Consider the following 24,060-nt stretch of genomic DNA (forward strand, 5'->3'; position numbering starts at 1 on the left):
CCCCTGACCTTGCCCTTCATGCTGTCTCATCCCCAGCCCTGTCCGAAAGCCTCATAGGCAGGTGCAGCTCATTCACTTTCTGAGTCCTGGCTGGCCCCAGAGCCGCGTTCCCCAGGCTGTGCAGGCTGTGGACTTTGGAAACACTCCAGAGGTGATGGAAACCTTGGGTCATGGGTTCGGAGGACTCCCATTACCCGCTTGACATCCCAGGCAGGGGAGCCACCATTTTGTGGCTCAAAAAGTTTTCTTGGCTGCAAAGCATTTCCAGATATTGTTTAGAAATGGCTTTCCGGAGAAAGAATTTCACACGGTTCAATCCACCCAGTGAAAGGCTCCGAGGTCCTTTATGCCACACAAGATGCCCGGATGGGGACAGTGATCGCGAAGGAGTGACGCTGAGTGACTGGGCAGAGTAGGGGCCTGATGCCCTGCACCTGAGTGGGCTGTGGATGGCGGCCTCTGGTGGGTGCATAAGAGGGCACCCAGGTCACTTGTACAGCCACAGACCCTGGCAGGTGGCCCAGGAAAAAGCACTCCTCTGCAACACACCTTTTCTTGCTTTTCACTCTTTCTTTCTTTCTTTCTTTCTTTCTTTCTTTCTTTCTTTCTTTCTTTCTTTCTTTCTTTCTTTCTTTCTTTCTTTCTTTCTTTCTTTCTTTCTTTCTTTCTTTCTTTCTTTCTTTCTTTCTTTCTTTCTTTCTTTCTTTCTTCTTTCTTCCCTTCCTTCCTTCCTTCCTTTCCTTCCCTCTTCCTTCCCTTCCTTCCTTCCCTTCCTTCCCTTCCCTTCCTTCCTTCCTTCCTTCCTCCTTCCTTCCTTCCTTCCTCTTTCTTTCTTTCTTCATTCTTTCTTTCTTTCTTTCTTTCTTTCTTTCTTTCTTTCTTTCTTTCCTTTCTTTCTTTCTTTCTTTCTTTCTTTCCTTTCTTTCTTTTCTTTCTTTTTTCTTTTCCTTTCCTTTTCTTTCTTTCTTTGTTTCTTTCGTCCTTTTCCTTCCTTCCTTCCTTTCATTCTTTCTTTCTTTTTCTTCCTTCCTTCCTTCTCTTTCTTTCTTTCCTTTTCTTTATTTTTCTTTTATTCATTCATTCATTCATTCATTCATTCATTCTTCTTTCCTTCCTTCCTTCCTTTCTTTCTTTCTTTCTTTCTTTCTTTCTTTCTTTCTTTCTTTCTTTCTTTCTTTCTTTCTTTCTTTCTTTTCTTTCTTTCTTTCTTTCTTTCTCTTTCTTCCCTTCCTTCCTTCCTTCCTTCCTTCCTTCCTTCCTTCCTTCCTTCCTTCCTTCCTTCCTTCCTGCCTTCCTTCGGTCAGTCCTTCCGTCCTTCCGTCCTGCGGTCCTTCTTTCTTTCTTTCTTTCTTTCTTTCTTTCTTTCTTTCTTTCTTTTTTTTTTTTTGGTTTTTGGGCCACACCCTGTGACGCTCAGGGGTTACTCCTGGCTACGTGCTCAGAAGTTGCTCCTGGCTTCTTGGGGGAACATATGGGACGCCGGGGGATCGAACCGCGGTCCGTCCTAGGCTAGCGCAGGCGAGGCAGGCACCTTACCTCCAGCGCCACCGCCCGGCCCCCCAAAAGTAAGGGATCACCAGACCTGACGAGTGCAGGTGTCAACACCAAACAAAGTTCTCAGTTTTTTTTTGTTTTTTTTGTTTTTTTTTGGTTTTTGGGTCACACCCTGTGACGCTCAGGGGTTACTCCTGGCTATGCGCTCAGAAGTTGCTCCTGGCTTCTTGGGGGACCATATGGGACGCCGGGGGATCGAACTGCGGTCCGTCCTAGGCTAGCGCAGGCAAGGCAGGCACCTTACCTCCAGCGCCACCGCCCGGCCCCTCTTTCTTTCTTTCTTTCTTTCTTTCTTTCTTTCTTTCTTCCTTCCTTTCTTTCTTTCTTTCCTTTCTTTCTTTACTTTCTTTCTTTCTTTCTTTCTTTCTTTCTTTCTTTCTTTCTTTCTTTCCTTTCTTTCTTTCTTTCTTTCCTTCCTTCCTTCCTTCCTTCCTTCCTTCCTTCCTTCCTTCCTTTCTTCTTTTTTTCTTTTCTTCCTTCCTGTCTTCTTTTCTTTTCTTTTTTTCTTTTATTCTTCTTTTTTTGCTTTTTGGACCACACCCAGAAATACTCCTGGTTCTGCACTCAGGAATTACTCCTGGTGATGCACAGGGGGCCATGGAATCCTGGGGATTGAGCCCTGGTCGACCTTGTGCAAGGTAAGTGCTCTTCCCACTGCACTATCACTTTGGTCCCTGCAGCACTTTTTTTCTATTTATTTAATTTAATTTTGGGGTTTTTTTTGGGGGGGGGTCACACCCAGCAGTGCTCAGGGGTTACTCCTGGCTCTATGCCCAGAAATCACTCCTGGCAGGCTCGGGGACCATATGGGATACTGGATTCGAGCCACCAAACCTCCTGCATGCCTTTACCTCCATGCTATCTTGCCGGCCCCATTTAATTTTATTTTGGTTTTTGGGCCACATCTGGTGGCGCTCAAGGGTTACTCTTGGCTCTGTGTTCAGAAATCGCTCCTGGCAGACTCAGGGGACCAATAGGGATGAACCTGGGTCTGTCCTGGGTCGGCTGCATGTAAGGCAAATGCCCTACTGCTGTGCTATTGCTCCGGCCCCACTTTTTCTTTTAAAAAATTTTAAATTGAATCATCATGAGATACAGTTAAAAAGTTGCTGAGGGGCCCGGAGAGATAGCACAGCGTCGTTTGCCTTGCAAGCAGCCGATCCAGGACCAAAGGTGGTTGGTTCGAATCCCGGTGTCCCATATGGTCCCCTGTGCCTGCCAGGAGCTATTTCTGAGCAGAGAGCCAGGAGGAACCCCTGAGCAACGCCAGGTGTGGCCCCCCCCCCAAAAAAAAGTTGCTGAGAATGAGTTTTACTCATGCAATGTCCAATACCCATCCTTTCACCAGTGTACGTTGCCCGTCACCAATGTCCCCAGTTTTCTTTGCTGCCCTGCCTGCATCAATGGTAGACATTTTCGTTTTTTTTGGGTTTTTTTTTTGTTGTTGTTGTTTTTGGGCCACCCCGGCAGTGCTCAGGGGTTACTCCTGGCTGTCTGCTCAGAAATAGCTGCTGGCAGGCACGGGGGACCCTATGGGACACCGGGATTCGAACCAACCACCTTTGGTCCTGGATCAGCTGCTTGCAAGGCAAACACCATTGTACTATCTCTCCGGGCCCAATGGTAGACATTTTCTTCTCTTTCTCTGTCTCTGTCTCTCAGTCTTCCCCTTTCCCCCCTTTTTAGACACAGTGATTTGCAATGTTGTTACTAAAGGGGGATCATGCCTATCCCTTTACCACCCTCTGGCACCCAATTCTGGTCCAGAATGATCTTTCCCAACTCTCATTGTCACAGTGGTCCCTTCTCTACCCTCACTGCGCTTCCCTGCTCTTTGTAACAAGCTTCCTCCCATAGACAACTCTTGCCCTGTGTGTATAGTCTTTGGGTATTACTACCATAGAATCTTTTTGTTTACATCTCACAAATTAGTGTGATGATTCCATATCTAGCACTCTCCCTCTGATTCATTTCAATAATATGCTCCATATCCATCTGGGGCTAAGATAAAGCACCATTTCCCATGGGTGTAGAAATAGGAGGCAGAGCAAGCACATCGTTTTAGGTCTCATTATTATTATTATTATTATTATTATTATTATTATTATTATTATTTTGGTTTTTGGGCCACACCCGTTTGATGCTCAGGGGTTACTCCTGGCTAAGCGCTCAGAAATTGTCCCTGGGTTTCGGGGAGCATGTGGGATGCCGGGGGATTGAACCGAGGTCCGTTCCTTGACTAGCGCTTGCAAGGCAGACACCTTACCTCTAGCGCCACCTCGCCGGCCCCAGGTCTCATTATTAGAGGTATAGAATGCAGTCTAAGGGAGGCGACTTGAGGTCAGGTTGTTTTGGCTTTATTTTTGGTTTGCTTATTGGGCTGCAGCTAGAGCACACAGGGTTGATTCCTGGCTCTCCACTCAGGGGTCATTGCTAGAAGGCTCTGAGGACCACATTGGATGCCGGGGATGTGAGCCCAGTTGGATTGGCCATGTGCAAGGTGAACGCCCACCCGCGAGGGTTGAAACAGGTGGAGAGGTCGCTGTGTCGGGGGGAGAGGGTTCTGGGGGAGCGGGAGGGGCCTGCCTCCAGGTCTCCAGAGGGCAGCCGTGGCCACCTCCCTAGTACAGATAGAGAACTTTCCGGAGTGTGCTCTGGATCTCGGGGTTCACCTTCCTCGGCTTCCCCTCCTGAATGAGCTCCGCCTCGGCCATCCTCCGCGTCACCTGCATGGTAAGACAGTTGTTGGCTCAGGCCTCGGTGTGCCCCAACGAAGATCAGCCCTGGTTTCCTTGTATCTGTCTGCTTACAAGTTGGTTTCACCCAAAACAAAGATTGTCTTCTGCGGAAACCTGGGTGGGACTGGCTCAGGGTAGCCCGAGCTGTCTGCTCTGACTATGTCCTAGCTGCCCCACTTGGGGTGGTGTCTGGACTCAATAAAAACAGCCTGGCAGGCAGTTGGCTCCCCATATGAGGTAGGAGACGGCCAGATTACATGGTTTCACCCTCAGCCTGGTCTGAATTATTTCATGTGCGACCCTGATTTAGACTTGTTCACCTGGGGTTGGAGATAGAGAGTGAATACATGTGGGGGGCTTCTCCGGTGAATCCCTGGCACGGGGGAGGGCATAGTCACGAGGCTGGGGCCGCCACTCACCTCAGTCAGCAGCTCCAGGATGGGCCCTTGGTATTCTGTGAACACGTCCACCAGGGTCTGGATGAAGCAGGAACCGTCCTGGTCATGCCTGTAGGCGATGTACCCTGGGGAGGGGTGCCACACACTGACTGGGGCTCTGTGGGTGCCACCGGGGGCCAAGAACCAGGTGGGCACAGGGGGGTCTGCAGGTGGCAGCCACGAGGTCACTGGATGTCTGGGGTGGGGGCTTTGCCCTCCATGTCCGGGGGGTGTCCTACCCTCCATGGTGGAGTAGATGTGCAGGGCGTCCGTGTAGGTGGGGATGGTCTGCACAGTGTCCGTGGTCAGCAGTGCGAGCTGGTCATCGCCCGGGCTTGCTCCCCCCAGGCTTTCCCCGGGGTCCCTTTGCTCTGAAATTCCAAGACGAGGTTCAGGAACTCAGAGAGGGGAGTGGGTGGAGGTGGGGATGGGGGTCAGCCAGGGCGGGGGCTCCCACCTCCTCTGCAGGCCTGTATGATGTACACCTTGGGCTTGCCCCTCAGGGCCAGGCAGTTCTTGTTGTTCAGCGCCTCGAAGAGCTGCTGCAGCTCCACCATCTGCCCGTCCTCCCCCTTGAGCAGCCCTTCCCTGCCGTGCGCCATGAGCACCACGAAGGCGCAGCTGACGAAGTCCTGACGCGCGTCCATGGCCTCCTGGAACTTCTTCAGCTCCTCGTGGAATTGCTGGAGTGTGTGGGGGGCAAAGGCTGGGATTTGGGTGCTGGGGGTGGGGTGGGGAGGTACCTCCGGCCCTTCCCCCCCCTGGCCCGGGGAGGCCACACAGTACCTGGGCAGTGGGGTCTCTCTTCGTGGTGCTCTCAAACCCCAGTTTGGCGAACATGCGTTCCAGGGCGTCCAGGTCAGCCTCGCAACCTTCCCGGGCCTTAGTGACGCAGAGAGTCAGTGCCAGGCGGGCCCCTGACATGTCATACACTTCCTGGAACAAGGTGACACCATCAGCGGTGGGGAGCGGGGAGGACATGGGAAGCAGGGGCTGAATTCGGATAAAGAGGGATCTTAGGGTAGGTCCATCCCAAAGGTCACATGACTCAGACTTTTGTTTGTTTGTTTGTTTGTTTGTCTTTTGTGCCACACCGCAGCGCTCAAGGGTTCCTCCTGGTTCCGCGCTCAGAAATCACTCCTGGCAGGCTCGGGGGACCATATGGGATGCCAGGAATCGAACCCGGGTGTATCCCGGGTCAACCGCATGTGAGGCAACCGCCCTACTGTTGTGCCATTGCTCTGGACCCCAACCTGAAGTTTCTGAGAGAGAAGAATTTGGGGGCCAGCTTCTCTTTTCAGAAAAAATAGCTGGGTACTGAATGGCATAGAATTTGATCTTGGGCCCAGAGAGATAGCACAGCGGTGTTTGCCTTGCAAGCAGCCGATGCAGGACCAAAGGTGGTTGGTTCGAATCCCGGTGTCCCATATGGTCCCCTGTGCCTGCCAGGAGCTATTTCTGAGCAGACAGCCAGGAGTAACCCCTGAGCAACGCCGTGTGTGGCCCAAAAACCAAAAAAAAAAAAAAAAAAAAAAAAAAGAATTTGATTTTAAAATAGACATAGCAGAGATGCCCCCCCCCAGGTCAGGGCTTTATTTCTGAGGTTTTGCTCTGGTCCTAAAGACTTCTCTGATCTCAGAACCCAGGCCAGGACTTCTTTTTTTTTTTGGTCACACCCAGCAGCACTCAGGGATTACTCCTGGCTCTCCGCTCAGAAATTGCTCCTGGCAGCCTCACGGGACCATATGGAATGCTGGGATTCGAACCACCATCCTGCATGCAAGGCAAATGCTCTACCTCCATGCTATCTCTCTGGCCCCCGGGTCAGGACTTCTTTTTATTTATTTATTTATTTATTCATTTATTTATTTATGTTTTGGTTTTTGGGCCACACCCGTTTAACGCTCAGGGGTTACTCCTGGCTATGAGCTCAGAAATCGCCCCTGGCTTGGGGGGACCATATGGGACGCCGGGGGATCGAACCGCGGTCCGTCCTACGCTGGCGCTTGTAAGGCAGATACCTTACCTCTAGCGCCACCTTCCCGGCCCGGGTCAGGACTTCTTAAGTCCCCCTCTCCCAAATGCCTTTGGATCTTCCCCACCCCACCCCACTCCACCCCTGTCCCCAGCCCACCTCTTCCAAAGGTGGAGGGCTGCTCATGTCTCTTGCAGTCCCGAGAGCAGCAATTAGAACTGTCCAGGTGATCCTGGTGGGTCAAGAGAAAACAGGTTGAAGGTCCCCATGGGATATTGGGAGCCTTAGAGGACAGGAAAGCTTCTCCATCTAGGTTTTCAACACCAGAGGGAATCCCAGTGGCTGTTTGGTGATCCCCTCTCCCCAAACACCTCCTGCGATGCCCCTCAGATCCCTGGAACCTTCCTGACTGGCCCTTTGCACTGGGATAAGAAGATCATCAATATGGACAAGAATTGTTTCCTCCTTGTTTCAAACTCCAATTGCTCCTCCACTTCCTTCTCTCTGCCCTGGATCTGAAGATCTGTCTGATCCTCCATTCTCATCTCTGCAACTAAATTCTTCTTGGCTGAGAACAGTGATTTCTGCCAATTTTCTTGACAGGTTTCACCTCCCTGTCTTTTCTTAGATTCCCCCTCAGTTTGAAATGCTTCTTTCCTCATCAAAACCCTTCTCTGCTGACTTGGGCCAGATTTCCCTAACAACCACTTATCTCTCCATCTACCATCACCTGTGGATCCATACATTTCTCCAGCACCCGTACACCCATTAATTTATCAGTCAACCATTAATTGATCCATCCATCCTTCTATTCATCCATCCACCCATCCACTAATAATCCAACCAGGCATTCCTCATATATCATTTGTCTAATGTCCATCCAACACTATCCATCTCTCTACTAATCCATTCATTGATTGAATGCTCATCCCATGTATCCATCCATCCATTTATCCAATCTCCATCCATTCATTCATCTATCATCCACTTAGCCAACCAGGCATTCTCCACTGAACATTCATCCAATATACATCCAGTACCAGCCATCTATGTCTTTATTCATCCACTGATTGAATACTCATCATACCTCACTCACTATAAGCTTTGTTACTCGAGAGACATCTTGAATTGTAGCACCTTGAATTGTCGTTAAGACCAGCTGGTCCCACCTTCCCGGTGTGATGATTTCCCTCAGATTAAATACTCGGATGGAGAGGAAATCTGCCCCTCACATTTTCAGATCTCCTTGGAGCTGGTGGCTTTCCAGGAACCAAGGGTAAATGTGGGAACTACTGAAAATCTCTCTCTCTCTCTCTCTCTCTCTCTCTCTCTCTCTCTCTCTCTGTCTCTCTGTCTCTCTCCCTGTCTCTCTCTCTCTGTCTCTCTCCCTCTCCCTCTCTCTCTCTCTCTCTCTCTCTCTCTCTCTGTCTCTCTGTCTCTCTGTCTCTCTCCCTGTCTCTCTATCTCTGTCTCTCTCCCTCTCCCTCTCTCTCTCTCTCTCTCTCTGTCTCTCTGTCTCTCTCCCTGTCTCTCTCTCTGTCTCTCTCCCTCTCCCTCTCTCTCTCTCTCTCTCTCTCTCTCTCGCTCTCTGTTATTTTTCAGATGACCATCCGATTCCAGACCCATATCTCTCCAGTGTTCTAGTGTTTGATCTACCTCTTCATTCATGTATTGATTGAATACCCATCCAACTATCCATCCATTCACCCATCCACCTACCCATTGGTTGAATATTCATCCATCCACCCATTCATCAATCCAGTATTCATCCATCCACTTATCCAATGAGGCACTCACTACCCATCATTCATTCAATACCCATCATCATCCATCTACTTGCTTCATCTCACCACCACCATATATATTTATTCAGCAAAATATGGGACTAAACCACCTAAGATAGACATGCCTCTTTCCCTGGGGTAGTTTTGTCTATGCCCGAAAGAAACAATCACTCTCTCTCTCTCTCTCTCTCTCTCTCTCATTTTGTCACACACACACACACACACACACACACACACACACACACACACTCACACACACACACACAGGCATGCACTGAAGCCAGTGCTGTGAGGAAAGAGAAACCTGGCATCGTGTGAGAGAACATGGAAAGGAGGCCAGATTAACCGGAATCCGGTCCTGCCTCGCCTCTTCCAACTGTGTGACCTTGAGCAGCTGGCTCCCTGTCTGGACTCAACTCAGTGTTCCCAACTGCAGAGTGCCTGGCCCAGCGGGTGGGTTCAGCCCCAGGAGTTTCCAGGGCTCCCGCAGCTCTGCCTCCTCTGACTTGTTATGCCTTTGGCTCTGACATGCGTGGCTGGCCCAGGACCACTGTGCTGAGATGGACAGCCTGGCTCTGTGTTCTGGTGTCCACCGGGTAATCCATGTGACCGTGGGCACAGGGGAGGTTGAGGTGGAGCAGACACGAAGTCAGGTGAACAAACAAGAGTGTGGGTGGTGAATCTTTAGCTTTGTTCAAACTGGCCCAAGTAGGAGGGAGAGAGAGACAGAGAGACAGAGAGAGAGAGACAGACAGACAGACAGACAGACAGACACACACACACACACACACACACACACACACACAGAGACCCAGACACAGCAACCAAGATGGAGGACTCTTGTTTGTCACTTACTGAATCTAGAAGCTGCTCCTCCAAGTCAGTGCTGTTGTCCCTGAGGAGGTGAGGACATGGACCTTCCCGACACCTCCTGAGAAGACTGAGCGAGGTTCGTGCCTTGTTAGGTCCTTTATGGTAGCAAATTCTCTGGTCACTGTGACTGCTGTGGGGAGCACACACCCCTCGGTGTGGCAATGGAGCAGGTCCCCTGGGTGTGCTAAGATGAGCATTGGTGGGGCGCAGCCGACACCTCGTTGGGAGGCTGAGGACACAGCCTGATTAGGTGCGTCAGCTCAGCTGGCTCAGCCCTAGCCCCAGGCTCTTATCAGCCCATCATTTCCATCATCACCACCACAGCATCCATCAGCCCGCCTGTCCCTCAGCTCACAGGCTCGCACAGCCCCAGCGCAGGGTTGAGGCAAACACAGAAACTGAATCAGAGAAGTGATTTCTGGGGATACCAGGCAGGAGTGGCACTATGGCAGGAAGCCCTGGTCAATGACAGCCCAAGGAGTCTGGTCCAGCCTGAAGGCCACATCCTGGAGCACTGCCCAGAGGGTCCGCCCAGCCTTCCCATGGTCTCAGTCCCTCTCCTCTCAGGAGTCGTCCTTCCTCTCCTCTCCGACTCCCAAACCTCCCTCCTCTCTTCTCTTTACAAACTTTTCCTTTTCTCTTCTGTCACCTCTGTTCTGAGATCTGCTTCCTTTAGCTTCACAAAACATGGATGCTTGGTGTCACCTGCATCTCAACTGGCACTTTTAATTTTTTTGAAATGATAACAGAATTCACACCTTCATGCTGTTGAGAAAATGACCAAGATGGCAGAGATGGCAAGTGCTGTGTCTTAACACATTACAACAGCACATTGCCAAATCCTGGGGCTGTCTCATTCTTTTCTTCACATTTGATTTGAGAATATCAGGCATCAGGCTGACCCGTGGTTGTGCAACACTGTTCTTGAAGGGGACCTTATAGATGGAACTCATGTCAGCAGCGTCTTGGTTTCTCTTTGGTGTCTGTTCATACAGCATATGGTACATATTATACAGTATATGGCCGTGTCTATTCGGCTTCCATGAGAAGCCTTTTTTTTTTTGGTTTTTGGGTCACACCCGGCGGTGCTCAGGGTTACTCCTGGCTATCTGCTCAGAAATAGCTCCTGGCAGGCACAGGGGACCATATGGGACACCGGGATTCGAACCAACCACCTTTGGTCCTGGATTGGCTGCTTGCAAGGCAAACGCCCTGTACTATCTCTCCAGGCCCACGAGAAGCCATTTTAAGGCATTTTTGTGCATTGCCTCCCACGAATGTTACAACCATATATAGTGCATATCTGTTAATCCATCGATGGATCTATACATCTCTATCATCTGGCTTTGTCATCTATCTATCTATCATCCACCTTCATTATCATCTTGGATCCATCCACCTAAAGCTCTCTCCCTGTGTCGATGTATATCTCTGCATCTTCCTTCTGGCTCTGTGTTTGCATAAACAGTCTCCTCCCCACCCCTTGTAGCCACCTCGAGCAGCACCAAAAGGTCTTGCAAACCTCATTGTCCCCAACGTTGCTCAAGTACCACTGACAACCATGTCCCAAGACTTGTCATCTGTCAGTGGCCGGGCTGAGGCTGGGTATCCACTGACAGAGAATAAGGTGAGGCCTGGCCACTGCAGGGACAACAGAATGTACTGCTGCCACGGGGTTACCTGCAGAGACAGGACACACCAGGTGGCTTCTTCCTGAGATGGTGTTTGGGGTCTCACTGGAAGGAAATGCCTCTCATGTCGAGGCTCATTCTGGCCCTGCTGCCTTCTTGGAATCTTCCTGCATGAGGTCAGCAGCCTGGAGACAGGCTCTGGGGAAGGAGGTGGGTGGGCGTGTTGGCCTGGAGCTGAGTGTGGGTCATAGCTGGAGAGCCCGAGCCTATGAACAGCCACACGCAGGCCCCAAACACACAATATAGCCACACACAAGCCCCAGATACACATACAAGCCACACACAGGCCCCAGACACACAATATAAGCCACACACAAGCCCCCAAAACACACACACAAGACACACACAAGCTCCAGATGCACACATAAGCCACACAGACCCAAACACACCAACAAGACACACACAGGCCCCATACATACAAAAGACACACAAAGGACCCTACACACAATATAAACAGCACACAGGCCTCAAACACACACAAGACACACAGGCCCCAGGTACACACACAAGCGACACACAGGTCCCAAACACACATACCAGACACACACAAGCCCCATACACACACAAGACACACACGGGCCCCATACACACACGACACACAAAGGCTGTAGCCTAGCCAGATGGGTTTCTAACTATTAGGAATTACTGTGCAGTTATATTTGGTTGTGTTTTTTGTTTGTTTGTTTGTTTGTTTTGGGGGCACACCCCGCAGTGTTCAGGAGTTCCCTCTGGCTCTGTGCTTAGAAATCGCTCCTGGCAGGGACGGGGGACCATATGGGATGCTGAGATTCGAACCACCGTCTGTCCTGAATTGGCTGCATACAAGGCAAATGCTCTACTGCTGTACTATCTCTCCAGCTATATTTGGTTGTATTTTGTTTACTTCTCTCTGAGTATTCTCCCCAGACCCTTAAGTTTCGAAAGAGAACAGCTAATGATGCAGTTCTTACTGGACTGAGTTAGAACCAGCATTAAGTAGCAGAAGTCAACTACTGTACAATTCTTGGACTTAACCATCTTTTTTTAGTTAAATAAAATTTTAATGTAAATGAAGCTTTACTAATTTTAAGTGCTAAGCATTGCATTAAAATATTTATATAAGGGGCCCGGAGAGATAGCACAGCAGCGTTTGCCTTGCAAGCAGCCGATCCAGGACCAAAGGTGGTTGGTTTGAATCCCAGTGTTCCATATGGTCCCCCGTGCCTGCCAGGACCTATTTCTGAGCAGATAGCCAGGAATAACCCCTGAGAACCACCGGGTGTGGCCCCAAAACCCCCAAAAAATATATATATTTATATAGGGGCCAGAGAGACAGCATGGAGGTAAGGCATTTGCCTCCCATGCAGAAAGACGGTGGTTCGAACCCCAGCATCCCATATGGTCCCCTGTGCCTGCCAGGAGCAATTTCTGAGCATAGAGCCAGGAGTAACCCCTGAGTGTTGCCAGGTGTGACCCAAAAACAAACAAAAATTCATATAATTAGGGGCCGGAGCGGGTGCAAGTGGTAGGGCATTTGCCTTGCACACACTAATCTAGGATGGACCACGGTTCGATTCCCTGGTGTCCCATATGGTCCCCCAAGCCAGGAGCAATTTCTGAGTACAAAGCCAGTAGTAACCCCTGAGTGTCACTGGTTATGGCCCAAAATAACAACAACAACAACACTCATATTATTAAAAAAAGATCCACACAGGCCCTAAGGGCACACACAAGCCACACATAGGCCCCAAATGCAATACAAACCACACAGAACCCCAAGCACACACAGGTTCCAGATTGTTGGGTTACTGATCCTACCCTAATCAATAATTGTACTCCACCCTATGGTGTGATCTGGCGATAGTCTATTGGATTACTCCCTACTTGGTATTCTCCTCCCACCCTAGGGTGGGACCTGATTCTTGTCAAAAAAGCAGGGTTCTGAGGAAGGCAAGAGGCTCACTCTTTGGAGATGGGGATCTCTCTGGTTTAATGCTGGTAGTAAACGATAAATTATCAGCATGGGGAAGGCCTTTAGATTGAGAACTCGCATCACCACTGGAAGGCACCTTCCCCTCTTGTGGCGTGTGTGCGGGAAAATCTCTAGGGAGCCTGGCACGTACAATCCAGAGTAAGGAATGCAGGTAGATGGATCAGAGCAACATGAAGCCATTCAGAACAGAAGCCATGGTCACCCATGTTCCAGTGAAAGGCACAGCACATTCAGTTCAGCTCGAGGGAGCTGGCATGGTGGTAATCCACCCAAAGGACAAGTCGCTCACCATCACTGAGTTCTTCTGGGGTCCCTGGGTCCTAGGTCGCTATTCAGGTGCTAGTTGTAAAATCACCCCAGGTGCTATATCTTCAGTCCCAGGTGTACAAGTCTGAGTCAGGATCATGCATGAAATAATCCAAACCAGGCAGAGGGTGAAACACGTGTAGTTTGGCAGTCTTCTCTCTAGTATGGAGGCCCCGCTGCCTGCCAGAACTTGCCACCCAGGTTGACAAGTAAGACAATCTCTGTTTGGGGGTAAATCCAAGTAGTAAACAAACATAGTAAGAAACCAGGGATGATCTTTGTTTCAGGTAAAATAAGGTATGTTCCAACACAGATACACAATACAAGAGACACACAGGCCCCCAACACATACAACACACACATAGGGCCCAAACACACAAACAACACATACACAGGCCCCAAGTACACACAGAAGCCATATGCAAACCACACACAGGCCCAAAACACACACCAACACATACACAGGCCCAAAACACACACAAGCTACACACAGGCCACAAACACAAACACAGCCACACACAGGCCCCAAGAATACAATACAAGACACACACAGCTGAAGACACAGAGAACAGAATCTGCTCTAGGTGTTGCTTGTGGATATCACAGTCAGGGCCAGCCCCAGCCTACCAGCATGGGTCCCCCTGCAGTGGGACAGTCAGATCTGGGGAAACACATCTGGGGCCCTCTGAGGGTCCCACCCACCATGCTCAGGACTGAAAAGGGCTTTTCCCGGGGCAGGTGGGCCCACAGGTGGGTGAAGTTTGTGCTGAAGGTTTGAATGAGCTGGTGCTGAATCACAGGGCTATGAACCCCGAGGCTCTGCCCTCCTGTGGCCTCCTGGGGGGCCCCCTAGAGTGGGCACAGTGTATGGGCAAGTGCCTGCAGCTGTATGAATGCCGCTGTGTGTGGGCACAGCAGGTGTTGCTGCAATAATCCCCTCCACAAATTCATAAGGCGTTCAATGTCTCCATAGTTCCTAGAGCCCCACCGAGAAGGCGCAGGAATGGCCTTTTCCAGGTGCCACCCTGGGGGGAGTGCTTGTGGGGAGGAATGTGGACCTCAGCCCAAGCCCTATCTGGCCCCATCAGCACCAGGGACCTCCAGCTCCACCACAGGCCGGCCAGTGCCCATGGCATGGCGAGACTTGGCCCCTCGGACAGAGGAGGGTTTCTTTGCGCCACGGTTAGCAGCTGTCCTACGGTGGCAGTGAGATGCCCAGGCAGCCTTCGGGGGCTTGGGATTAGCTTCTCAGCAGAGACTCCATTACTAGATCTCTGGGGCTGTTCTGTGAGAACAGGCTTTGGCTCCTTGGCACCATCTTTCTAGGTGTTTTCAGTTACAGTGATCATAGCCTGCTACTGTGGGCCACATTCCTAGTCCCCCCCCCCCCATCCTTTTTTCAGCCCACAGCTGAGTGTGTTCCAGACTGACCTGCATCCCGGGCCCTCTCTGAGGCTTCCTGATTTTAGCTTGGAGTTTGCCCCACATCGCAGGCTCCTTGCCAGTAAACAACCACACACAGTCTGCGAGGGCGAGGCCAGGCGTTCTCCAGCATCTCCGAGGCAACTTGTCGGGCTGGATCTGAGGCTGGCAGAAGGGAGCACACCCAGGAGCCTGGGGGGAGCTCTGCTTCCCTCCCTGAATACATCAACTTTTGTTTGGCAAGTTCTGGAATTTGCAATCAAACGGGCAGCGCAGGAATGCGGCTGGCCTTTCTCAGGCACCTACCAAAACCGACTGGGAGCCACTTCTGGGGCCCGAGCGAGGACATTCAGCGGGGGAAAGCGGAATTTGAGGGAGGTTCAGCTTAGGCTCACGACACACAGGACACGGAATGGACGTATAATTAATCCCACAGTAGCCCGCAGCAGCAGGAAGTCCTGTGGGAGGCTAGAGGCGACGGTGCTGTGGGATGCATGGGATGCAGCAACCCTTTTGGGCCCTGCGTCCTGCAGCACAGGCAAAAGTACAGAGATCCCTTCTAGACAAAAAACAGGTACTGGGCATGTTGTCATCCTGGCCATCTGTGGGAGTTCACATGTCATAGTCCAGCCTGGTATTGTCTGCAGTGGGGAAGCTCTTCCAAGACCTTCTGTTCTTTCAGTTAATGGTAAGAGTTTGCAAAGTGGGGATGGGGAAGCAAGGTCGGGTATGGAGCCAGCTGCCAGATGGGTCTTAGGCACATGGATAGGGCAGTGGGTTGTTTGGATGCCAACCTGTCTGGGCACCCCGTGGTAAGTCAACAGCATGGCAATTCTGAAGAAAGAAGGATGAGGAGAGGAAGAGGAGAAAGAAGAGGAAGAAGAGGAAGCGGAGGAGGAGGAAAAAGAGGAAGAGAAGAGGAAGAGGAGGAGGGAGAAGAGGAGGAGGGGAAAGAGGAGGAAGAGAAGAGGAAGAAGAGGAAAGAGGAAGTGGAGGAGGAAGAGGATGTGGAGGAGGAAGAGGAAGAAATAGAGGAGGAAGAAGAAGAAGAGGAAGAGGAGGAGGAAGGTGAGGAAGTGGAGGAGGAAGAGGAGAAAGTAGAGGGGAAGAGGAGGAGGAGGATGGGGAGAGATGGGCCCCAGGCTTTGCATGTCATGGCCTGCATGCACACACCTGCCTCTCGGTGGGACCTGGGAGGGTTGCACTCAGCCGCTGGGCTCTACGTGGTTCCTGGACAGGCACAGGGCTAGGCGGTGGCCCTGCGTGAGGTGATGCCAGGATGGGCTGGCCCAGGGTTCACACAACCTTAATGACTTCAAGATGTCGCATGAAGTTACTAATGAGGTGCCAGACTGAAGATAGGAGGCTCATTATCCAGCCCGATGGCACAAGCCAGCAGTGCCCCTGAGGACAGGACAGGAACACGGACAGTTCTGGAACAGGGCCCCTTGGGGACACTAAGGCCGCCATTATAGAGTAGGGGGGGTGTCCGCTCAGGAGACCACCTCTTTCTACTCAGGGAGCTGGCAGATTAAGGCCCAGAGGCCTGAGATGCTGTGAGATTTTGACCCAGTCTGAGCCCGAGCCCACTGATCTGAGACCTCAGGGACAGAGGTGGCTGCCCTAACCTTGGGTCCTTTCAGCCGACTGCTCACACAGGGGCACCCTGCCCTCCCCGCTCAGCTGGGGCAGCCCCACCCTTTCTTTGGGCCAATGGGCATGCTCCTGACAGTATTGGCAATGGGCAATGTCCAGGGCAAGGTGCCATGCCAGGTGATGCTGGGGAAGGAGCTCGGGCTTCAGACATACACACGTACTGCCCTTGGCTGCCCTCAGCCCATCGCTGGTGGCTCACAGCTTTGTTTGGAGCCCACTGCTTCACCCACTCACATCGCTGGGTGCCCTGCACTGCCCTGCCAGCTGCTGGGCTGTCAGCTGAGGGTTGCCAGGGGCATGTGGATGGACAGACTGAGTAGGCGGGATTGAAAGGGTTTGTAAGGGGTCTGGCAAGGTTGAAAGGAGTTGTCTCCCCACCCCAGTGGTTTCTGGATAAGGGCAGCAGAGCGTCAGGTGGGGAGTCAGGGGGCTTCTTCTGGGTCTGCTGAGGCTTCAAACACACTCAGGTCTATTCAGACACACGTGTGTGTGTGTGTGTGTGTGTGTGTGTGTGTGTACACGCACGTGTGTTTTCCTGTTCAGCCAGGAGGTGAGAAATTAGCATCTTTATTGTTGCCTTAAATGAATGCTTTGGAATCTGTTTCCTCTGTTGCAAATCAGCAGCTTGTTCTAAAAGACATTGTCTCCCGCTCTGGGTGAGGCTGAATAGAATTCTGCATGAATGCGTGTCTCTCCCTGGTTGTGTTTATGTGTCTGCCTGAGTGCATCTGTGCCTGTATCTATCTGCATGTGCGTTTGCCTGATTGTGTCTGTCTGCATGTCTGTGTCTGTGTAGCTGCCTGAATGCTGTCCCTGTCTGGTGTGTATCTGTGTCTGAGTGCATCTTTGCCTCTGTCTACCATGTGTCTGCATCTGTGTGTCTGCCTGAATTCATCTCTGTGTGTCTGTCTGTGTAGACATTGGCTTGTTCCCTCTGAGAAGCTCCCAGCCTCATCCTTGTCCCCGATCCATGGTGTGCTGTCGAGGTTACTCCTGCTGACCTTAGAGCAGTTTCCTGGCACCAGAAACAGAAGATGGAGCCAGAATGCCAGTATGACAGGGAGGATGCTCGCCTTGTGCATGGCCAACCCAGGTTCCATCCTCAGCTTCCCATAGGGTCTCTGAGCACTGTCAGGAGGGATTCCTGAGCGCAGAGCCAGGAGGAACTGAGCATTGCCGGGGATGGCTGTGTGTGTGTGTGTGTGTGTGTGTGTGTGTGTGTGTGTGTGTGTGTAAGAGAGAGAGAGGAGAGAGAGGAGAGAGAAAGAGGGAGAGAGATAAGGAAGAGAGAGAGGAAGAGAGAGGGGGGAGAGAGGGGAGAGAGAGGAGAGAGAGAGAGAGAGAGAGCGCTGTGCTGGGATCTGGAGAATCAGCTTTTCCTGAGCAGAGTCCCAACAGACACCATGAAAAGGGGCCCCAGTTCAGCTGATGGGAGCCCCGAGTTCTGTCCACACCACAGGCTGCAGCACCTGGGCTGAAGATGCCAGCCCCTCTGCCTTCCTTCCATGGGCTTGGCACCTGCTTACGGGCACTGAGGACTTTCTCTGCAGTGGTGCTCACAGATGACTCCTGGCTCTGCGCTTGTGCGTCTCCTCAGCAGTGCCCAGACCCTTCCTTCACTGCCCACTGATCCTGGGAAAGAGGCCTCCGAAGGAGGCTCCATGTAACTCTGCCTCTTTCAAGATTATGCTTCCTTATTGTTTTTTTTCCCTCTGGTTTTCAGGCCACTTAGACACTTGGACTTGCTCTTCAGGCATCTCTCCTGGTGGTGCTTGGGGGTCTCTAAGAGATGCCGGGATCGAGCTCAGATCTGTCACGTGCAGTGGAAATACCTTCCCCTTTGTGCCCCAGATTAAGGTCCTCTATGGGGGGGTTGGGCTTTTGTTGTTTTGGTTTGGGGGGGGCACACCCAGAGGTGCTCAGGGGTTCCTCCTGGCTCTGCGCTCAGAAATTGCTCCTGGCAGGCTTGGAGGACCCTCTGGGAAGCCAGGGATAGAACCTGGGTCCATCTAGGGTTGGCCACATGCAAAGTGAGTGCCCTACCGCTGTGCTATCACTGTGCCCCAGATTAAGGTCCTTTATTATATTTTATTGTCAGGCTAAGGGGCACTGAGAGGGGTCGGGGCACAGGAAGGATGGGGCGCTTGGCCCCGACTGTGGAGCTCGGGCTCAGGGCGGTGGGGGCGGCGGAGGGGAGTGGGGCTCCCTGTCTTCTCCCTGTCCCTGTCCCTGTCGCGGGGCTGCTGCGGAGCACTGGAGCATGGGCCGCTGGCGAAGGCGCAGCCGCACCACCTTGTGGTCCACTTCCTGCGCCAGCTTCTTGCAGGCGAGGCTCCGTGCCAGGTGCTCCCGCATCTCGTGCAGCTCTGAAAGGTTCTTCTCCGCCTGTGCCATGTGGCGCTGCAGCTGGTCGGTGCCCTGTCGGGGGCGCAGCAGACTGAGTGTTCGTGTGTGCACGGTGGGCTTTTGGTCTGGTTTCTGGGCCTCACCCAGCGGTGCTCAGGGCTGACTCCTGGCTCTGTGCTCAGGAATTAACTAATGTCGGAGGTGCTCAGAGCTGACCTCTGGCTCTTTGCTCGGGACTGACTCCTGTTTCTATGCTCAGGAATCAGTCCCGGTGGTGCTCAAGGGACCCTCTGGGGGTAAGTACAGGTGAGCCAACCCAGATTGGCCACATGCCCTGCTGAACTCTCTCTCTGGTCCCAGAGAAAGGGCTCGCCCCTGAGGGGCCAGGATGAGGACGAGGATGAGGAGCCGGCGTCCAGACAGATGTGGGCAGGCCTCCCAGTAGGTAGCTGGAGCCCAGGTGGGGTCCGGCTGTGCCTGGGGATGGGTCCTCGGGGAGAACTCCGTGGGAGGGATCTGCATTGGGCGTACCTGGCCCAGGCGCGAGGCCTCGGGGAGTTGGGTGCCCACATGCCTCTGGAACACACGAACCAGGGGTCTGTCCAGCTTCTCTCGAACCTCCAGGTGTTTTTTTGATATGGGGCCCTGGGGGTGCAGAGTGGAGACGGGTGAGGTCGTCTCCCAGATAACACCCCAGCTGGCTGCCCCTACCCCCAGCCCCACCCTGACCTTGATGAGGCCGTGGGTGATGGACATCTCGTGATTGAACTTGTTGCTCCGGTGGATGGCCCCCCTCATCAGCCCAAAGGCCATGGTCAGTTTCTCCTGGGGGGGGGCAGGCAGACCCCAGGTTTCGGATCCCTTTCTCCCTCCCTCTCCCGGTCTTCCCCGCCCCACGAACCGACACCTTTAGCTCCGTGGTCTCGCGCATCTTCTGCACCAGCGTGGAGCACACGCGGTCGCACATCTGCTCCTGCTGCGCGCTCACGGCCGCCTCGTTGGCCGCCAGGTCCTGCAGGGCGTCGGCCGACTCTGCCAGCAGCCGCGTGGCCTCCCGCATCAGCGCTGCGCACTCTGGGGACAGGCACGGACAGGGACGAGGGGTGCTGTGGCTCGCAGGCCCGCTGTTCCTCCCTGGCAGCCTCGGGTTCCTCTCAGGGTGGGTGATCTGGGCCTCCGAGGTGGTGGGGCTGGGCCCCAGGGTGCCCCTGGGGCATGGTGCTAGTGTGCCTCCCTGGGGGGGGACATGTACGGGTGCCGTGTGGTAGGTGAGTCTGAGGTTGATTTCGAACCCCTGCGGAGGAACCTTCCAGAACCACGTCTTCAGCAACACGGGGCAGTGGTTTCCCCTTTGCCATTCGCTCTGCAGGCGACCACCACGCCACCCGTGCCTCGGAGATCTAGGGCAGACCATGCTGCTTTGGAAAGGGCATGTTCTCATTTGTTTGTTTGTTCGTTGTTTAGGGGGCACACCCAGAGGCGCTCAGGGGTTCCTCCTGGCTCTGCGCTCAGAAATTGCTCCTGGCAGGCTTGGGAGACCCTGTGGGATGCCGGGAATCGAACCGGGGTCTGTCCTGGGTTGGCCGCGTGCAAGGCAAATGCCCTCCAAGTTATGCCATCACTCTGGCGCCAGGGCCGTGTTCTGTCCTGAGCTCCCCCACACCTGATGTCCTTTCTGGGGCACCTACCGGGGGTGTAGGCACCCAGGGGGTCAGGAGACGGGGTCTTCATGCCCTTGGTTTGCGGAGTGGGGGTGCGGGTCAGGTCCAGCCAGGAGTGGCGGCCGGCCTGCTCCAGAACCTTGTCCAGGGGCTGGTTTATGAGGTCCAACACTTGGGCCCTCTCACGATAGTTGAACTGCACCGCGTCCCGGCAGGAAGCCAGGGTCTGTGAAGGAGGAGAGGAGAGGAGAGTGGGAAGCAGGGGACTGGGGTTGGGTTTCATTCAGGTCTACAGCCTCTCAATCCTGAACCCCTCACCAGTGTCCTCTCCCGTCCCCCAGTGCCCTTCCCTGTTTTCCTTCCATTCACCACCCAGGGGGTCTTTTTTTTTCTTTAAGAATTTTTTGTTAAAAGAAAAAGAATTTGTTGTTGTTGTTGTTGTTGTTTTGGGGCCACACCCGGCAGTGCTAAGGGGCTACTCCTGGCTCTGCACTCAGAAATCACTCCTGGCAGGCTCGGGAGCCCATATGGGATGCTGGGAATTGAACCCGGGTCCATTCCAGGTCGGCTGCAAATGCCCTACCACTGTGTTTATCACTGTGGCCCCTAATATATATATATATATATATATATATATATATATATATATATATATATATATATATATATATATATATATATATATATTTAGCCCAGTGGGAGATGCTCAGGGCTTTTTCCGGGCTCGGCACTCATTCCTTGGCAGTGCTCGGGGAGGAGGGGCCGTGGAATGCCGGGGGTCCAACCCAAGAAGAAGGCAGAAGCTCTCCCTGCTGCACTTCGGCCCCAGCCCCAGTGGAGTTCTTCAGCCCAGAGGGAACTGGCCCAAGCGCTCCCCCCAGGCTGTCCAGGCACCGAGGAAACCGTCCGAGCGCATGAGTTGGGAAGTATGTGGGTGACCGGGCCCAGGGTCCCTGTTAGGGGGTGGGATGGGGCGGGGCGGGGGCTTCTCTGCCCCACCTGGAGCAGCGCCTCCGACTTGTCCATGTCCTTCTCCATCGTGCTCTTCAGGGCCTGCAGCTCCTGCCTCTCCCAGGCGAGCGCGCTGTCGGCCTTGTCGGGGATCTGCGAGCAGAGAGGCTTCGGAGGGCTGATCCCCGCGGCCTCCCTGCGCCCACTCTCTCCACCCGGCGCGCAGGCGTGCCAGTGTGAGCGCGAGTGTGTTTGTGTGTGCGTGCGTCTGTTCGTGAGCGCGAGTGTGTTGTGTGTGCGTGCGTCTGTTCGTGAGCGCGAGTGTGTTGTGTGTGCGTGCGTCTGTTCGTGAGCGCGAGTGTGTTGTGTGTGCGTGCGTCTGTTCGTGAGCGCGAGTGTGTTGTGTGTGCGTGCGTCTGTTCGTGAGCGCGAGTGTGTTGTGTGTGCGTGCGTCTGTTCGTGAGCGCGAGTGTGTTGTGTGTGCGTGCGTCTGTTCGTGAGCGCGAGTGTGTTGTGTGTGCGTGCGTCTGTTCGTGAGCGCGAGTGTGTTGTGTGTGCGTGCGTCTGTTCGTGAGCGCGAGTGTGTTTGTGTGTGCGTGGGAGCGTGCGCCCGTGCGCCCGGCCTGGCCCGTCCTCTCTGTTCGGGGCGGGAGCGTCCCCCGGGCGGGCCCCAGGCGGGGACCCCGGGCGGCGGCGGGCGCGCACCTTCTCGGCCTCGGGCCGGGCCCCGCGCATCTGCGCGCTGCGCCGGTTGAGCAGGAGGCCGCCCCGCACGGCGCGCAGCCGCTGGCCCGTGGCCTGGCGCTGGCGCAGCAGCCGCCGCAGCTGCCGCTCGAGCTGCTGCAGGGCGCGGCCGAGGCGCGCGGCGACCAGCCGCGTCCCCCGCGCGTGGGCCCGCACCAGGGCGGCCGTGTGCTGGGCGCGCGCGTCGCGGAGCAGGGGCAGCGGCACCGCGGGGCCGGGGCCCGGCGCGGGGCTCGGGGCGCGCGGGCCGGCGCGGGGCTGCCACAGCCTCGCGGCCTCCAGGGCGCAGCGCTCCGTCAGCCGCTCCGCCTTCCTCACCGTGGCCTCGGCCGCCCCGCGCCACTCGGCCGCCCCGACCCACACCGCCGGGCCCTGCGGGACTCCGGGCATCTTCCCCGCCGGCGCCCTCGGGCCCTCGGACCCTGGCCGGGAGCCGCGGGACCTTCACACAGCGACTGCTTCGTGCGCGCCCAGAGCCGAGCTCCGCGTCCAGCCCGTTGCCAGCGCGACGGGACAGACGCAGCCGAGGGCAGCGTTCTGGAACGGGGCGGGGCTTGGCACCCAGCACCGGCCCCGGGACGGGTCTCCCCAGTCGCTGAGCACACCCTGCGCCCTCGCTGCGCCCGAGCTCCGAGCTCCCCAGGGTGCGGCCCCGGTGCCCACTCCTCTCCGGGATGTCCGGAGAGTCCCGAGCGCTGCCCCCAGCCTCGGTGGGGCCTTCGTGCGGGTCCCTGTTTGATCCCCGAAGCCTGAGCCTGGAGGAAGCCCCCGTCAGCCTGGTGATGGCCCCTTGAGGTACTTCCAGGCCACGGAGGGTCCAGGCACCCGGCCTAGCTCACACCCACTTTCCACACCTCACACCTTCCCGCAGACCATTCTGTTCTGTCCTACGCACTCACCCTGTCCGACGCACACGCCTGTCACACCCACCCACCCTGCCCCACACAAACACGGCACACCCACCCATCATGCCACACTCGCGCCCACCCTCCCACTCCTGCGGGTGCCCTTGTGCAAGGTGAACCTAGCTAAAACCCTAAACAGAGGTGCTCCCCCAACTTCCTCCCCCCATAAGCTCTTCCTTGGATATGTAAAAGCCCACCTGAATTACCCACTGTGATGGATTTGGTGCTGGAGAATAAGAAGAGAGAGATCTGGCTTTGGGGGCACCGAGAGAACACGTGGCAGAGGCCATAAAGCAAAAAGCAGAATAACTCCAATGATCTTTCCCTCACTGGCTTGGTATTATTTCTCTGCTGCTACCCTGCTTCATCAAATCCCATTCGCCGAGGGGTTAGAAATACGGAGCCTGGGGCGGTGCTCTCACCACGCGTAGATTTATTTATTTTATTTATTGTACACCCTTGTCTTGGCACTGAGGTTTCTCTGCCTCCCGCAGTCTTCAACCCTTCCACTTCTCTTCCCACAAGTCTTCTGAACCCCTTTAGACCCACAGCTCAACTCAGATCAACTCCATTTTTTGTTGTTGTTTTTGGGTTGTACTCGGTGGCGCTCATGGGTTTCTCCTTGTCTCTGTGCTCAGAAATCGCTCCTGGCAAGCTCCAGGGACTATGTGGAATGCCAGAGATCGAACCCAGGTCCATCCTGACCAGCCATGTGCAAGGCAATCGCCCTACCATTGTGCTATCTATCACTCAGGCCCCAGATCAACTCCTGAAACTCAAACTTGTGTGTTGGGGACAAGTGCCTGTAGCCGAAGCAAGGAGCTTTAAAATAAAAATATTAAAAAAAAATCCACGTGTTGGATAAGACCTCCCAGGCACTGTGTTTCTAACCCCTCAGGCAGATGGTTCGAATAAAGCAGGGTAGCGGGGAAGAAATAATGCACCAGGCCAGTGAGTTATGATAGTCACTGGAGCCAACTCGCTTCATTCCTTATGGCCTCTGCCAGGTGTGTTTTCCATCTGCCCTGTGCTGCCTATGCCATGT

The 24,060-nt window shown here is 54.0% G+C and overlaps 2 protein-coding genes across 2 annotated transcripts; both read right to left on the reverse strand.

The window, feature by feature from the left end:
* Positions 1 to 4,054: 4,054 nt before the first annotated feature.
* Positions 4,055 to 9,375, reverse strand: CASP14 (caspase 14). The gene is made up of 7 exons (XM_049789281.1): positions 9,344 to 9,375; positions 6,864 to 6,936; positions 5,516 to 5,665; positions 5,187 to 5,412; positions 4,969 to 5,100; positions 4,712 to 4,815; positions 4,055 to 4,280 (listed from the first exon to the last, which is right to left on the reverse strand). Exons 2-7 carry the CDS (start codon positions 6,888 to 6,890, stop codon positions 4,176 to 4,178), a joined length of 744 nt encoding a protein of 247 aa, XP_049645238.1. The 5' UTR covers positions 6,891 to 6,936; positions 9,344 to 9,375; the 3' UTR covers positions 4,055 to 4,175.
* Positions 9,376 to 18,577: 9,202 nt separating this feature from the next.
* CCDC105 (coiled-coil domain containing 105) lies at positions 18,578 to 22,500 on the reverse strand. The gene is made up of 7 exons (XM_049788409.1): positions 22,072 to 22,500; positions 21,415 to 21,519; positions 20,443 to 20,641; positions 19,662 to 19,828; positions 19,484 to 19,579; positions 19,286 to 19,399; positions 18,578 to 18,826 (listed from the first exon to the last, which is right to left on the reverse strand). The coding sequence occupies exons 1-7, from the start codon at positions 22,498 to 22,500 to the stop codon at positions 18,578 to 18,580; spliced, it is 1,359 nt and encodes a 452-aa protein (XP_049644366.1).
* Between the last annotated feature and the right edge of the window lie 1,560 nt (positions 22,501 to 24,060).

The sequence above is a fragment of the Suncus etruscus genome, chromosome 15 (genome assembly GCF_024139225.1).
Source record: "Suncus etruscus isolate mSunEtr1 chromosome 15, mSunEtr1.pri.cur, whole genome shotgun sequence".
NCBI lineage: Eukaryota > Metazoa > Chordata > Mammalia > Eulipotyphla > Soricidae > Suncus > Suncus etruscus.